The sequence below is a fragment of the Gossypium hirsutum genome, chromosome D05, assembly GCF_007990345.1.
Source record: "Gossypium hirsutum isolate 1008001.06 chromosome D05, Gossypium_hirsutum_v2.1, whole genome shotgun sequence".
Lineage (NCBI taxonomy): Eukaryota > Viridiplantae > Streptophyta > Magnoliopsida > Malvales > Malvaceae > Gossypium > Gossypium hirsutum.
This window is the reverse complement of record NC_053441.1, coordinates 22,961,065-22,977,969: the sequence shown is the minus strand read 5'-3', so window position 1 is coordinate 22,977,969 and position 16,905 is coordinate 22,961,065. Positions and strand designations below refer to the sequence as shown.

The window sequence follows — 16,905 nt, the reverse complement described above, 5'->3', positions numbered from 1 at the left end:
ATAGATGGTTCTTATTTTTTTGAATTGTCAATATCACATCAATGGATGAAATATTATTTAAAAAATAATCTTAGAGGAGATGAGAGTAGAAAAGAAAGATAAGAATGACGAGAGAAGGAAAGTGAAATATGGGAAATGAAAGAGAATAACATCTATGTAAAATAGAAATATGAAAGGGAATTAAATAATTTTATGGAAAATTAAGAATCAAATATGATAAAAGGAAAGAGAATAACATATATGAAAAATTAGTTCAAGCTTGAGCTTTGTCAATATTTTAAATAGGTTTAATTTTTTTGCCCAAATTTATTTTTCAGCCTTAATATTCTTGCTCAAACCCTCCTAAATCTTGAACGAACCTTTGGGCTTGAAGATAACTCGTTAGCTTGTAATAGAAAAGAGGATATTTTTTTAGTCAATGTAGTTTTTTTAATTGATTTACATTTTTTACTTCACATGTGGCATTTTAAAGAATTAGGTGAAAAAAATATTATTTCACATACGCTCTTCCCTTAGTATTTTAATGGATTTTAATCTTGATTGGCTAAGAGATTTGATTTGATATAGTTTAGTGACCAAAATAGAATTAATATGGTTTATATCTTAGTGATCATTTTTGTACTTTACTTCAAAAATAATTACAATAAACTATACTTAGTTTATTATTAATCGCTTAACTTCAAAATATTACAAAATAATTATTAAACTTTATTTAAATTATTGAAATATTAAAATGAGGATTGTACGACATCTTGGTTCTCAGTGCATACATTAATTCATAAATTTTAGATAGTCTAAACTCCCTAAGTGGCCCAGGCTGGTCACCGCGAGCCATCAACACTCTGCAATCTCATGCATGCATGCATATTTATATCAGTCAAAGGATGAAAAGTAATAGTGGTAATTATTTAGCTATTATAGCCATTCAAACCTATACAAGTAATGTAAATATTCCTTACACACCTACCTTTACAAATTAAAAGGCTAAAGCCAGCCAAGTCCTAGACCCACTCTTATTTATTTACTGCTAATTTTGCACCTTCAACTGCTGTCTGCAATGTTTTTGTTCTTTTTGCTATGAAAATGTAAACAAACAAACAAATTGAAACCCATTAACGATGATCGACCCCTCCATTATTTAACTTTTACAAAACATTAGTTGGCATGGGTACATTAAGGTAAAATATAAGACTTCACACCTCTCCCTCTCTATGTATATTTGAAGAAATCTAACTATACCAATTTAATTAAAATTGTTTTTTACATTGGTATACAATTAATATTTATTTAATTTGCTCATAGTATTTATTATCTGGGGAGGAATTTACTTACACTAGTGTAAATTTTAAGTGATTTTATATATTTTCGTAATTTTTTATACGATTAATATATTAATAATTCAACTATTGAATTTATTAAAAATATTTGTACTTTGCGTGGCATATAAATTCTTTAATAGATTCAATATCTTTTTTATATCAATCTAATATATTTATAACGGTTAAAAGTTTCTTTTACATAAATTAAATAGTCAAACAAATTTAATTATAGCAAACTTGAGATACATGAATATGAATCATAACGGTTAAATTATTAAAATACTAATCGTAACAAAATTATGAAAATATATAAAATCATTTAAATTTTAAGCTAGTATAAATAAAAGTAAATCTCCCCTTATATTTTTATTTACATATATAATATATATTGAATTTTAAATAAATTAAAAAAATGTATATATAAAAATATTAGAAAGAAAGCAAGTCTTTTCAACCCCATTACAGCTAGCACACTTAAAACCGAAAAGCCCCAAACAAGTAGAATATCATAGATTATAAAAAACTAACGTGGTGCTTTTTGTTAGAATTAACTTCAATTTTTTAGAAATAGAATTAAGTGTAAAATATTAAGAGTTAAATTTGTTATTATATCAATTAAAAGAATGCGATATCGACACTCTATTTGGTGACCAAATACATTTTAATAATAGAGGGACTAGAATTGAAAATTCACCTTACGGGAATAACACAATTAACAACAACAAAAAATTGGTGATTAAAATAGTCAAAATAGGAACTCATTAAAAAACTTGAGTGACTATTTAAGTAGCTTACCCTAATGGTTTTATGTCAATTTTACTAAAATTTTATCAATTTGGTCATTATAAAATTATGAAAATAAAACCACTTAGTTTTTTTATTAATATTAAAACTATAAAATATAAATATAAAACTAAAACTACATAAATTTTGTTAAAAGATATAAAATAAGTAAAGTAAAAGTGCATGTGAAAGGGGTGTTGCACTCTTATTTTGGTAACACCCCTTTTGAAATTAAAATTTTTTTATTAAAATATTGTTTTTATAGATAATGTCACTTGGTATATTGACGATACCCTTTTACGGTTCAAAATGATCATTCTCATAAATAATTTACTTTCTATCCTAATTTTATAATTTTTTATATCATTAATGTAAAAAAATCCTATAATTTGTGTCTGTATGTGATATAAATTTAGAAAAAAAAAGTTTTAATTCTATATATGGGGTAATAGACTATAGCACATATTTCCTCCTCCTTTTTATTCCATGAAATTTTTGATACACCCACTTCCATAGAAAATATATTTGATTTAGTGTTTTTTCTAAGATAATAGGTAGTTATTGTAGAATAATATGGGATAAGGTTTTGTTTTATATATTTGCTTTGCATACACCTAGTCAAAGTCAACTGATAAGTACTTAACCATTAAGTACATTAGAAGAGTTGGTGATAATTGTTAGATGATGGAGTGAAATTGAGTGAAAAATGTTTGAGATAATTGAGCTCATTAATCTTATTTAATTATTTTTAAATCACCTCTAATAATATGAGGTAAGTTAACATAATTGTTAAGAAAAATGATAAGTATTAGTAAGAATATATAAGGTTATTAATTTTATTTTTATAAGTGATTTTTTTTATTTTTAATTAAATTAATATGGTAACACCAATAAGTAAAAACCTTTATTTTATTAAAGATCAAACCCATCACCCCTGCATTTGCAAAAAGGTCGGAAAAGAAAAACACATAAAATCTAGGAAACATTGTATACTAAAGCAGCAAGAAATACGAGAACCACTGAATAATACAAATGTGAAAACGATGAACCCCTTGTTTTTTATTGACCCTACTACTTGTCTACATCATTCTTGTTTTCTTTTTCTTCTCTTGAAACGCGGAGACTAGGCGACCTCTCACTGCTCTCTTTCTCTGTCGCTTTATTGGATCACACTCTTTTGTTCCCCTGCAACATGATGTTGTTCTTTGGTTATTCAACTCACTAAAATTAAACTAGAAAAATAATGTGAAATAATGCTCCTTGAGGAGATGCAAAAAATAAATGTAGGTTACCTTGGTGCGGTCAAAGCCGTTGCTTAGTAGTGGTGAGGAGGAGGTGGTGATGAGTAGACATAATGGGGTGGTGGTGGAGGAGGAGACTTGTAATAGTAAGCTGGAGGAGGAGGGGGAGGAGACTTATATTTGTAGACTGGAGTGGGTGGTGGGGGAGACTTATACTTGTAAGGGTGCTTGGGTGGTGAGGGTGGGGGTGGAGACTTGTACTTGTAGGGGTGCTTGGGTGGTGAGGGTGGGGGTGGGGGTGGGGGTGGAGACTTGTACTTGTAGGGATGCTTGGGTGGTGATGGTGGGGGTGGAGACTTGTACTTGTAAGGGTGCTTGGGTGGTGATGGTGGAGGTGGTGGTGGAGACTTGTACTTGTAAGGGTGCTTGGGTGGTGATGGTGGGGGTGGAGGAGACTTGTACTTGTAGGGGTGCTTGGGTGGTGATGGTGGTGGTGGTGGAGACTTGTACTTGTAAGGATGCTTGGGTGGTGATGGTGGAGGTGGAGGAGACTTGTACTTGTAGGGGTGCTTGGGTGGTGATGGTGGTGGTGGTGGTGGAGACTTGTACTTGTAAGGATGCTTGGGTGGTGATGGTGGGGGTGGTGGAGACTTATACTTGTAGGGGTGCTTGGGTGGTGATGGTGGAGGTGGTGGAGGAGACTTGTACTTGTAGGGGTGCTTGGGTGGTGATGGTGGGGGTGGTGGAGACTTGTACTTGTAAGGGTGCTTGGGTGGTGATGGTGGAGGTGGAGACTTGTACTTATAGGGATGCTTGGGTGGTGATGGCGGGGGTGGCGGAGGAGACTTGTACTCGTAAGGGGGTGGAGGATAATGCACTGGTGGAGGAGGTGGTGGAGACTTATACTTGTAAGGCTCCTTGGGTGGTGGTGGGGAGTAGACCGGAGGAGGAGGAGGTGGTGACTTGTAGTAGTAAGGGGGTGGTGAGTACTCCTTAGGAGGCGGAGGAGGAGGAGATGAGTAAGGGTAATTTGCTAGAGTTTGAGAAGGCAAGCTAAGAGAGATGATGAAGAGGAGGAGAGTGAGAAAGTGGGAGGTGATTGGAGACCCCATATTTGCTACAAACACTGGGGTTTGGCTCTGCTCTTAAACAACCCCTCCACTGCCTTTATATAGATTTTGGGTTTACCATGTACGTAATGTAATGTAATCATGGTAAATCCCACTTAAAACTTGTTTTTAACCTTCGTCAAAGTCAAAGGCCATTAAAAAATGAAACAATATTAGAAAAAAAAATAAAAAACAGTCCAGTTTTGAATGTGTGAGTGGTATTTCATGCATGTTACGAGAAATAGCTGGAGAGGTTCCAATAGTTGAATATATGATGGCAGCACCCCAATCCCAGTGACATGCTAGCTAAGCAGACAATAAAATAATCATACTACAATAACTCATATGAAGTAGCCTAATATTTTAAGTGATAATATTTCATGCAGTAAAATCAACTATATTGAATATTTTATAAAAATTAATATTAATTTTAATAGTTTAACAATAAAAATCAAATACTAAATTCAGATTTTAAAATTCGGATTCAAACCCCAAAAGTTAAAATTTAAAATTTAAAATCCAAAAGAAAAATAAAATATTTATATTTTATATTTGATTATGTTTAAAAAGTCAAGCCCTTCAATGTTTTTTTTTTATTTTACACCAAGTCTCATTTTATTATTAATTAATGATGCATACAATATGTACAATGACGGGGTATTAAATAAAATATTAATACAATATTTAGAACTAAATCCTATTTTTATTAAAATTTTTATATAAAAGAATTTTTAAAGAATGAAGAGAAATATTAAAATTATACATGAACTTTGATCCCGTGTGTAATGTCATACGTGAAATTTGATTTGATTCAATTACCACAAATCATTGACAACGTTATCGTATTAGCACCATTTTACATTAATATATTGCACACATAAACAATTATATTAATCCAATATAAAAATAAATATATGTATTCATTTCTTTAAATGTGCATAGTTGAATCAAAAGTTTTATGTATACATATAAACCGTAATTCAAATTTCATGTATATAGTTCCACCAAATCAAAAAACATGTATCAAATTGTATATTAAATTAAAATTTATGTATAAATTCGATATTTTTTTAGAAAAGCAAAAATACAATCATATGAACAATTATAAAGATTATACAACATTCGAACCATTAAATGTAGAATTTAATCATTGCAAAAATAGATTAGATCGAATTTATACGAAATGAAACTTGATCTTGAATACTGTAACTTTACCATAACCCAACTAAAATTTTATTTGCTAGAACTTTTTTCCTTCTTAAATATCTTAAATTTATTAAGTGTTGTTTTTAAAAATAATTATAAAAATTAATTAAATTACCATTCCGAGGCTGCCTAACATTTCCATGATTTTCTTGGCTAAGGGATATGTGTGGGACCAGGCGGCTAGACTATCTTTTTCCTGTATAATGTCCAGTTTTCCAAAAGTTTTGTATTATATATTAAGAGTATGATTGAATTGATAATATCTAAATCTTATTTTTGATTTTATTATTTTTATAAAGTAAAATATATTAATTTGAGGGTAATTTTATAATATTTTTATATAAAAATTAAAAATTATATATATTATAGGATTTAAACTCAAGACATCATAATATTTAAATTCAATTGTTTGAATCAACTTAATATAAGTTTTTTTTTTTTAGAATATAAAGCATTGTTGAAAAAGTTCAATTAATTGGAAATTAATAACTTCAACGATTTAATTTTTAAAACACATTTGATAGCCCACGATAAAAAGTACTAGATAGAATTTTCCTACAAAAAAATATAGAAAATAATAAGTAGACACTTAACAGAAAATAAATTTAATTTTTTATTCTATTTATTTTAAGATTATATTTTCTTTTATTAAACAATCTAATTATATCCCATAGTTAATTTTAAATAATTTCCCAAACAGATTTTATTTATCAAATTATTCCCTCTAAACTAAATTAACTTTATTATTTTAACCAAAATCACATTCTATAATTTTTAATAAATTTGTTAAATATTTTTATCCATACTATTTAATTTTATTCTAATACAACCATACTTAAATTATTTTATAAATGATGTTACATCTAGTAGGTACATTAAGAAAAAATAAATTCCAAGTAAAACCTAGGAAACGTGTAAAAGCTTCATAAACCTTCACCAACAAAACTTTTCAAGTTGATTAGGGATTAGGATGTGAATGCTTTTAAAGTAGAGATTGTGGGTTCAAATTTTGAGATTTGGAATATCTTTATTTATCTTTTCAAAATTCCATTTAATTACCAAATTGATTCACTCTTTTTTTTCTTCAACATATGTATTAGTATTAATTATTTGTCTTTTTTAAAATTCAATTTATACTAAAAGTGTGGAGATTATTGAGTGCAAGAAATCATTAGGAAAAAAATTAAATAAATGGTTGATTTTTTATTTTTAACAATAATCTCATTATGAGTTTTTATTATATCTGCTTTTTTTGATACAATGTTTAGTACTGTTCATATCTCCTCCTTAAATCTTAAATAGGAGGATAATGCGTTTCAGCGCATTCAAATTCATGCCCTCCTATATTGACAATAATATTGATGTCAATCTAACTAATACTCAGTCAACAGAACAAGATAATTATGTGGAAATTATGTCGCAAACTTCAGGACAATGTATCTTTGTCATTTTATTTAATGATATATAATTATATAGTCTATAACTACTTTGCTTATTTTTCAAACTAATAATTAATATTATTGACTTGATCACATTTTAGAATTAGGGTGCCTTTCATAAACTATTGAAAATTTTCATTTCAGAAAATGAAATTTTCAACATTTAATATTTTAAATATGTTTAATAATTATTTTAAATTTTTACTTAATATAAGTTTTTCTATAAAAAATGTTGAAGTTAATTACTTATCACTTAGTAAAAAAAATTAAATTGATTTTATTTTATTAAAAAATTAAAATAAATTATCTTTTTTAAGAACTTGAAATATTCACATTATCATATTTATCTTTTATCTAAAAGGATCTAAAATAATATAAAATATTAGATTAATAAGATTAAAATTAAAAAATAAATAATATTTTAGAAATATGTATTTACTTTTATCAAACAATAAAATTAGTACTTATATTTACTAATTTACCAAATAAATTTTTAATATAAATTCAACACTTATAAAATTTAATATTAAAAATTAAAATTTTCAATTTGTACCTATAACTTATTTTTTAGATTTTGGATTTAAAATTTATAAATAAAACCGTTGATGAGTGTAAGGAGCTTATAAACAAAATACTACACAAAGCTCAGCTAGCCCACATTTTTTTCCATTAAAAAAGGAATTTAATATAGAGGTATATTAGGATAATCGTAAACCATAAATGTTGAAAATTATAAAAATTTGCTCTTAAATCCTATTATTATCTTATATGAGTCTATTTTTTTATATAAAAGTATAAACTGACAAAAACACTTTTAAAAAATAATACAATTTAATTTACGAAGTAGACATATTTTTGTCAACGCCTAATTGAATTGATGACACTAATTCAAATAAATATTTAATATATAGTACAAATAAATAATACGTAATACCAAACTTAGAAAAAAAAATAATATTAGTTGATGTAGATAGTCCATACCATCTAACTAAAAGAAAAAAGACATGCTTAAAATGCAAGGGGAAAACGTGGTGTTAATTTTTCTCTTCCCCGAAAGCTGTTTTTATTGACACAAAGGTCTTTTGGGTACTGAAAATTCCGCAACCTCAAATTATTGACTTCAATAAATTAGACATTGAATTTGTCAGTAAGAATAGTAGCCTGGTTTTTTTCTTAAAATATAAATTGCTTCCATCGTCGGAGCTATAATTATAAACCCATACAAAGCATATAATACCCACTTTAATTACCCCTAAAAATTTATTCCTAAGGAGTAACGGTTAGTTTCAAAAAAAAAAATTTATTCAATCAATTTTACAATATGATATTAAACATATTAAGAATTTAAATGGTTACATCTCTTTTCTTGTCTATTGATTATAACCTTTTATATGTAAAAAAAATTAAAATAAAATATATATGTACCAAAAATATCAGTTTGATTGTCTATACAACTCAGAGTTACATGTTCATTCAAAAAAACAACTCAGAATTATATGTACAAAAAACAAAATGATCAGAGGTTGTGTATTAAACCATTTGGTTATTGATTGGTAGGTACTCATTTCTCCCAAACTCCAATCACTATACTTTTTTTACCCTAAACTATTGATGTGCTTTTGCAATGTCGAAACATTAATTACTGGTGGGTCATTTTTATGTGACACACGTCAAACAACTTTCCCAATTCTATAAATACGAAGACAAAGCTTCGGAGACCTGTGTTTTTCTTTTCTTGCGCATCGAAAACGATGCCTGCTGTTCACATATTCTCACCCAACTCGTCAATTCAACTGATACTTCCACTCTTCCTCTCTATTTTTGGGATAATGAAATTTTAATCAATTTCAGTTTTGGAAAGTAGCCAAGTATAGAATGGATCCAACTTCCAGACATCCAAAACTTAGGGTTACAATCTGACTTCTAATACAAAAACTTCCATGATATTTTTGACTCATGTAATATTATTTTCTGTATGATGTTATGTTTTAATTATTTTCGTTTTGAAGATGATTAGGCATAGGGAAAAAGATTGTTCAGATTTGAACCCATTATTTAAACTTAACAATCGCAGCTCATTTATCATTACATCAATATGGACTTTGTTACATTCACACTTTTTACTTTTCCTAAGACAAGCTTCCAAAATCAACAAAAGATTGTTACTTGAAAGGAAATCAGCTTTGCTGTTCCATCCCCGATAAGAAAAACAAAGGTGATAGGAGAGTAATCGGTGTCATGGTGAGGGGGGCAATTATATCAATAATATGCCATTAGCCAAGTATCTAAAACTAAAATCACAATGCACATAATTACCTCCAAAGAGAACAATTTACATTTACTCCTACAACTTCATTAGCTAAAACACAACTGAATAGTTTTTGGCTTTACACTAAAGTGATTAATATCCGAGAGCATCTCAAGTGAAAAAAAAGCACTTATTTCTCTATTTAAAACACTAGATCGAAATGCTACCATGATCTATACCACCAAAAGGAAAACAGATCTTTCAGTTTTATATAAAAGGTTATTCTACAACACAGCTTCCTGAAATGTGCAAGCAATTCGAGAATTTCTCAATCCCCAGTCTCCTAGATTTCTGTGCATCTATAGTGCCAACAGTTAGCCAGATTGAGCAATTTAGGTTGCTAGTCCTAAATATACTATTTAATTAACATCTCCACTCCTCAAAACCCAGCCATATATAGGAAAGATGTGAACCATCAAAATTGGCTTAAACATGACTTGCATACAGATTAGTTCTATCCAGAAAATGACATTCACCTCCTTCCACGAGCCCCTGGACCTGACCTTGGGCCTGGGTACCGAGAAAACTGAAGTCTCAAGTAGTTAGAATCGGGATCATGTTCATCAATTTTGTAACCTGCACAATTCAACAATAAAATCAAATTGGGAATTTGAGAAAGCGTTAAAACGCAAAACCGATAGACTCAACTTATGGCATATTAGGTTAAACTTCTATTTTCAATTTCATATCCCCACCCTATGGCATTATTTTGAGGAAAACCATGCATATTTTCAGCCTGCATAAGGCCCACATCCTCATTCATGCATGTCAAAACTAGAAATCAAGGCTTAGATGAAAAATTAGTATCTCATAAAAAAGCTATCTATCTCATTCTTCTTCTCTTTATTTATTTATTTTAAATTTGGGTGAACAGGAAATTCAAACTCTACTCTTTGAGCACGGGATAGATACACCTACTGCTTAAGCCAAACACTCCAGTGCACCGATATCATTTAAAATATTAATTATTGTTTCCTATCAGTTTTTCTGAGAAATACCATGTATCACTCTCTATGAATGTCAAAATTAACAGAAGAAAATATCACCTTGCAAGGCACTCATTGCAGTTGCTGCACAAGCAGGAGTGGTGAAATCAACAAAACAGAGGATAAGAGGATCTCCACCACGCTGCATTACCAATGCATCAGATTTTAGCATTTGATGAAATGGTCATGCTTACAAGAATTTCACATGTAAGAAAACAACAAAAGAAGCCATGCTACAGGAGACAAATTAGGTGTTAGACAATGTATCGCTCACTCACATGTCGGAATTCTTTGCTGACTAGTCGTACTTCTTTATATCCCACAAAAGGGCGAAAGATGTCTAAAGCCTTGATCAAGGAATGTGTTGGAAACAAGGTAATAGAGCTATGGTATCATAAGACATATCAACATATTCATGAAGCATTACATCATGAAAAAGGATACGGGCTACTTCCCTCCTTGTGCTGTCAGAAGGAAGTCCCTCAACATATAGAGTATTGGAAGCATCTGGAGGTAGAGGTACAGTATCCCGACCTAGCCTCGACATTGCATCCAACGGAAGTTGATTACCATAACCTACATTTCGACCATTTGGTACCATATCTGGAGCAGCAGATCCAGGACGACCCATCACAGGAGGATCAGCTATTGGACGAGCAGGCATTGCACCACCAACAGGCTTTCCCAACCCACCAAATGTTCTTGCTTCTCCAGAAGGAAAAGAAGAAATTTGCTACAAAAGCAATTTCATAAATGCTTCAGAAAACAAAAAATTGAGATGCATGGTGGGGAGTAAATAAAGCATGAGTGATGGTTCAAGATGGTACTGCACTCTGCAGATAGCGATCATATGCCGACCCAATTGTTTTTGTATCCTTTACAGGCAGATGTCCACCACGATCACTGTCTCTTGCCAAATAATTATGCATCTCATGAGATGGATGTAGCCCAGAAGGTGGGCCATCTGTGAAGTTGAACATATAGCATGCCGGTGAAACTCTTTCTTAAAGCAGATACTATATTTCACAAAACACGCAGCAGTGAAACAAGCATATTTCTTAAATTCATTATGAAAGAAACAGAAAGACGAAGACAATGTTCCACAAAGTAAAAGACTAAATGCAAATCTGAACAAAATTAGCAGCTAGCAACGATATGTTTAAAAATTAGTCCAACAAAGGTCAATTTGATTTGTCTTTAAAGAAAAAAGAGAGGAGTACCGGAACAGCTGAATGGTGCAGAATACAAGCTTGCTAAGGCTGAAAAGATATGTTAAGGAGACGCCATAACTTAAGTTTTCAAATTTCGATGATCATTCATTCCTTACCTGACATTCAATTGCTACCTTAAAACTAAGATTTTGCAGAAGAATATTTAACTGATTACTTCAAATAAAGCATCTAAAACTTGTATAGTATTCATTTTCGTTGTAGAAAACAAAAATCAATTTGCAGGCGTGCTCAACAAATAATGATCAAAGTAAGCAAACAAAAACCTAATGCATTTTTGTCCCGAGACAAGGTTTGAACAAAATTCTACCAATCTAATCGAAAACTTGCGATAATTTCTAAACTAATCTCAAAAGCAGCTATACTATAATAAGAATTGAAGAAAGATATCTCTGCAAACACACACAAAGATAAAGGCACACTAGGGACTTAAAACGACAAAGAAAAGGTACTACCGTATTCAGTACGAGGTCGTTTAAGCGCCCCACTGGAAGACAGCATCGGAGGAGTTGGCTGTCGCCGATTCCAGTAACCGTCCGCCATTCACACGTTTCTTAACTTTCCTCTGCAAAAACAATAATTCAAAAGTTCATGATTTCCTTATGAAAAGAAGAAATTTAAATGAATTTAATGAGAGACAACCAATACCTTTGGCCTGGAATTGAGGAAACCCTAGTTCTTGCTAATCTACTTTTCTTTCTTCACTTTGTTTATTTTCGTTGGAGATTTCTTTTTTCTTACACAAAGCACAAAACTGATTTCCCGCTGAGTTTCTCGTACGAGTAGCGAGTCATGACTCGGAAGAGTCAAGAAACAACTCACGGATCACGTGTGACGTGTCTACGTAATAGACGAGAAATAAGTTTTGAGTGAATTCTCGGCACAATTCCTTCCAACCTTATAAAAAAGGAATTTTAGCATTTTTTTTTAATTCATTCAATGAATGAGATAATACAATCAAGAGAAAAAAGTAACAAATATCAAATGTACGTGTTGAAGGATAAGTTTTGTCAACACAATAAAAGCTTCAGCTTCAACATCAATAAAATATTATGGCACGTTGACAATTGACTCTATCATAACTCAAGTACAACATATTATAAATGATTGTACGATAACAATTCACATTTTCTATTAACTTGCTAATAAATGTAAATGTGGGTTGTTAAGCCTTATAACACTTAAAAATTCTAACGAATACTTTTTCTTTTTTTTGTGAATAAAATTTTTAACAAATATTTTAGCTACTCTTATATTTTAGTTTTCTTATATTATATAAAATAACTTAAACCACTTTTTAGAAAAATTATCAAACTTAAAAGCTACCATTGTTCTCTTAAAAGCTATCATTTGTTTATTCTGAATAAAGAATACCATTCATCTAAAAAACAAATATATATACTTATATTATTTTTCCTTTCACTCCAACAGTGAATGTGACAAAAGCTTATATTATTATAATGTTTGGAGGTTAGCAATGTCCATAGCCTTTAAAAATTTATAAATTTATAATAATAATTGTAAAATTACAATTTAACTTTTCAAAAATATAAAAATTTAATTTAATCATTAAAAATTATAAAAATTATAAAGTAATAAAATGGTGAAATTATATTTTAATTTTTATAAAATTATGTAACTTAATCTTACCCTAGAAATCATTTTTAACTTCGCTCATATTGAATTTAATGTCGCTTGATCTAATGACACCAACTCAATAAAAATAATTTTTATATATAATTAATATAATATGATTATTTTTGCATTTTAAAATTTGTATATAATATGTATTTAAAACTAAGTTGTTTTGAAATAAGAAAATCACCTTGTTATTTTTTTAAATCTTTTGAGATGTGGTTATCTATAATATTAGTCAATAAATACGAGTAAATTGATGATGAGAAGGGTGAATGTAACAATATGACTACTAGTGCTAACCAAATGGGTTTCACTTGTTCAACGTTTAAAAGTTGTAGGCATACATGGAAAGCAGAGCCTCCAATATGTGAACACTACAAATACATAAAGTTGGAATTTATGATACATGCACACTCGAAAAAATTCTCTTCTTTCTTCAATTATTTGCTTTTTTTCTTTTAGTGGCCGTGTTTGTCTTTGACCTGTCTACGGTTCTTTTTGTCTTCCCTCTCACTAATTTCTTTTTCTTTTTCATTTTAAGTGTTTTTTTTTCTTTTTAATTTGTAAATCTATTTGGTTGATATATCTATTGTTTTAATAAATTGTGATAGACAAATAACAGAATCTATCGTCATTAAAACTCTATTGACCACTAGTAATTTTTTTTGAAAAAATGGATAGCTCTGTTTGTACCCATATTATGTTTATATTTAATATATTTTTATTTTTATTTTTATTTTTATCTTGTGAGTATTTTAAAATAATAAATCAAATTAAACTTTTAAATTTTATATGTTTTTATTTATTTTTCCTTTTCTAGACAACAGGATTATGGCCTACATATAATTGGGTTTTGAATAGTGTAATTTATTCCATTATATTCTTGTTTTTGTTTTACTCGCAATGGAAAAAGAAAAGATAAATAAACAAAGTGAGCGAGCTAGATTTTTCCAAAAGATTTTTAAGCAAAAATTTATTTGTTTGGACTCTTTTACAAGTATTATTTTTTTATTGAAGTTTATTTTATTTTATGTTTGGATATTTTTAATATATATAATTTTTGAATTAATCAATCTCATGCTATAGTTCAAATATTTTGAATTAAAATAGGTTTTTTAGCAGTTTAGATTGGATTGGTTATAAGTTCGCAATTTAAGTGTCCAATTTATTGAAAATTCGAGTTCCTTCTTACATTCAATTCGAGATCTACGTTATTCTGGTAAATCAAATAAAAATCTCAAGACATGATCTTTTTGTCTTAAAATTTAATGATAAAATGATCCAAAAATGTTTAATTTTTAATTTATATATTAAATATACCTAAATTTTATTTCAATATTCAATTCTCAATTTAACACAAATACATACAATCAAACATCGCAAAATCATAGAAATTCGTATATTCATATTCAAGCAACCTATTACCACTTTCAAACTCATATTAACTAACATAACTAGTTACTAATTAAATGATGAGATTCAAATTTATAAATCATTTAGACCAAATTGCCAAACATACCAAAATGTATACTCAATTTTATGTCATAAACATCCTAAGTACATGTCATTTAACTCAAACTCATATACACATACAAAAGAGGTAGTAAATGGATACCAAGCTGAGTCATTGAGTTGGATACTTGACTACTCAAAATCTATGTCTAGTGATGTCTGAGATTTGCGCACAAAAAAAAAACATAATTGTACGTTAAATATTGAATACTCAGTGGTGCTAATATAATTCAAATTTAACATGTTAAATTAAACTAAAGCAAACATGTAAAATACAATATCAACTACATTAATTTACACTAGTTCTACTTATCACCAAATCAAAAATCATAGTATTCCCAAATTTTAACATTCGATATTCATCTTAATATGTCATAATCTCATATCACAATGTGTTCCATATTTTAATATGTCATACAATATCATTCTAATACTTATTTATTTCAGTCCTATAATCGATGCTAGACATCAGGATGAATACTCAAACCTGTATAATGAATGAGTCATTGACCTTCTAGGAATTGGACTATTTTATTCTGTCACCTAGTTGCCCGACAACAATGATTTTTAGTACTTGTCCAGACTATTTTATTCTACCATCCTGGGTTGCCCAACAACGATGATTTAGTATTTGTTCACGACTCTCAAGGAATTGGACCCGTTTTATTCTGCCACCTCGAGTTGCCCAATAATTATGGTTTTTAGTACCTACTCAACGAATAAATGTGACCTTATACCATGTCAACTATACCTAAACTACATCTAACACCGTTTAACAGGACAATAACATTATAATCATTATTGTATCAATATCTCATTACTGTATATAAATACATTTATTTCAAACATATATGTACACCCACATATAAATCACAATTCAATCATTCTTAGTTTGATTTCCACATTTCGTGATATTAAATCATCATCATTGTTTTAGGGAGAGATACAATTATGGTTTATATAAAAAAAAAGTTAATATGTACAGAGGTGTCTGAACTTGGCAACTTGTATCTATTTGGTACCTAAATTATTTTTTGAACCTAACTGGTATCTAAACTTAAAAATTATAAGTCAATTTGGCATTTTTTTAGATACCTAATTAGCATTGTTAAAATATGCTGACGTGGCATTGACGATCAATAGTATGGTGACATGTGGCAAAAAATAAAAAATAAAAAAAAAAGTAATAATTTTTTACCAATAGGGGATGAAACTAGACGAATGGACGACCTCAAATTTTTTAATATTATTATTAATTTGAAATTTAGAATATATAAAATGTAAAAAAATATTAAAAATATAATAATTCATTTTTCACATGGTTTATACCAAAAAAAAATCTATTAGAGATTAATTTATAAGAAAATTGATTGTTTTTGTCGAAACTAAGGTATTCACTGAACACCGTTAGTAGCAATGACTATTTCTTTCGTCGCAGGTGCTCTTCGAATAAGTAAACGGCTCATTATAAGATGTGCTCTATTTTCATGGACGGAGATCAAACCCCAACTTGCTAGACAAAAAATCAAATTTAATATCATATTGAATTTGGATATCATATATCCAATAATTTTTATTTATTGTAACAAATATTTTAATAATATTTAATTAAAATTCATAAATTTATAATATGCAAATCTTAAATAAATAAACCAAATACGAAATTTATTACCATAATAAATAATTAAAATTTAACATACCCATACTACGGAAATTAAGATCAACGGTCCACTATTATGAAATATTTACTAACTTCAATATATATGAAATTAGTTATAATTAAACTTAAATGAATTAAACTAATGTTCTTTAAATCAACAGTTCACTATTATGAATTTTTATTATGGTCTAATTGCAATATTAGACCTTAGGTTAATTGCAATTTAAATCCTCAATTCAATTTTAATTAAAAACCTATAACGATTGGTTTGTACAATCTAGCCCCTAAACCTTAATTAATCACTAATTCAATTAAATTACTTATCTAAAATCCACTTTACCTGCAAATAAAATACTATAGGCTTAATTTACGAAAATAAGATTCCAAAATCACATTTTCAGACACTACTAAAAATTGAATCGTTACATTCCCAACCTCTTAACATAGGAAATGCCTCCATCTACATTCAAATTGA

At 29.0% G+C, this 16,905-nt stretch overlaps 2 protein-coding genes across 2 annotated transcripts; both read right to left on the bottom strand.

Moving 5' to 3' along the window:
• Positions 1–2,997: 2,997 nt before the first annotated feature.
• On the bottom strand, positions 2,998–4,502 carry LOC107914116 (extensin-2). Its single transcript, XM_016842875.2, has 2 exons — positions 3,395–4,502; positions 2,998–3,287 (listed from the first exon to the last, which is right to left on the bottom strand). Exon 1 carries the CDS (start codon positions 4,453–4,455, stop codon positions 3,418–3,420), a length of 1,038 nt encoding a protein of 345 aa, XP_016698364.2. The 5' UTR covers positions 4,456–4,502; the 3' UTR covers positions 2,998–3,287; positions 3,395–3,417.
• Positions 4,503–9,521: 5,019 nt separating this feature from the next.
• LOC107914118 (RNA-binding protein 2) lies at positions 9,522–12,492 on the bottom strand. The gene is made up of 7 exons (XM_016842877.2): positions 12,269–12,492; positions 12,076–12,185; positions 11,219–11,355; positions 10,836–11,124; positions 10,670–10,731; positions 10,452–10,533; positions 9,522–9,981 (listed from the first exon to the last, which is right to left on the bottom strand). The coding sequence occupies exons 2-7, from the start codon at positions 12,161–12,163 to the stop codon at positions 9,878–9,880; spliced, it is 762 nt and encodes a 253-aa protein (XP_016698366.1). The 5' UTR covers positions 12,164–12,185; positions 12,269–12,492; the 3' UTR covers positions 9,522–9,877.
• Between the last annotated feature and the right edge of the window lie 4,413 nt (positions 12,493–16,905).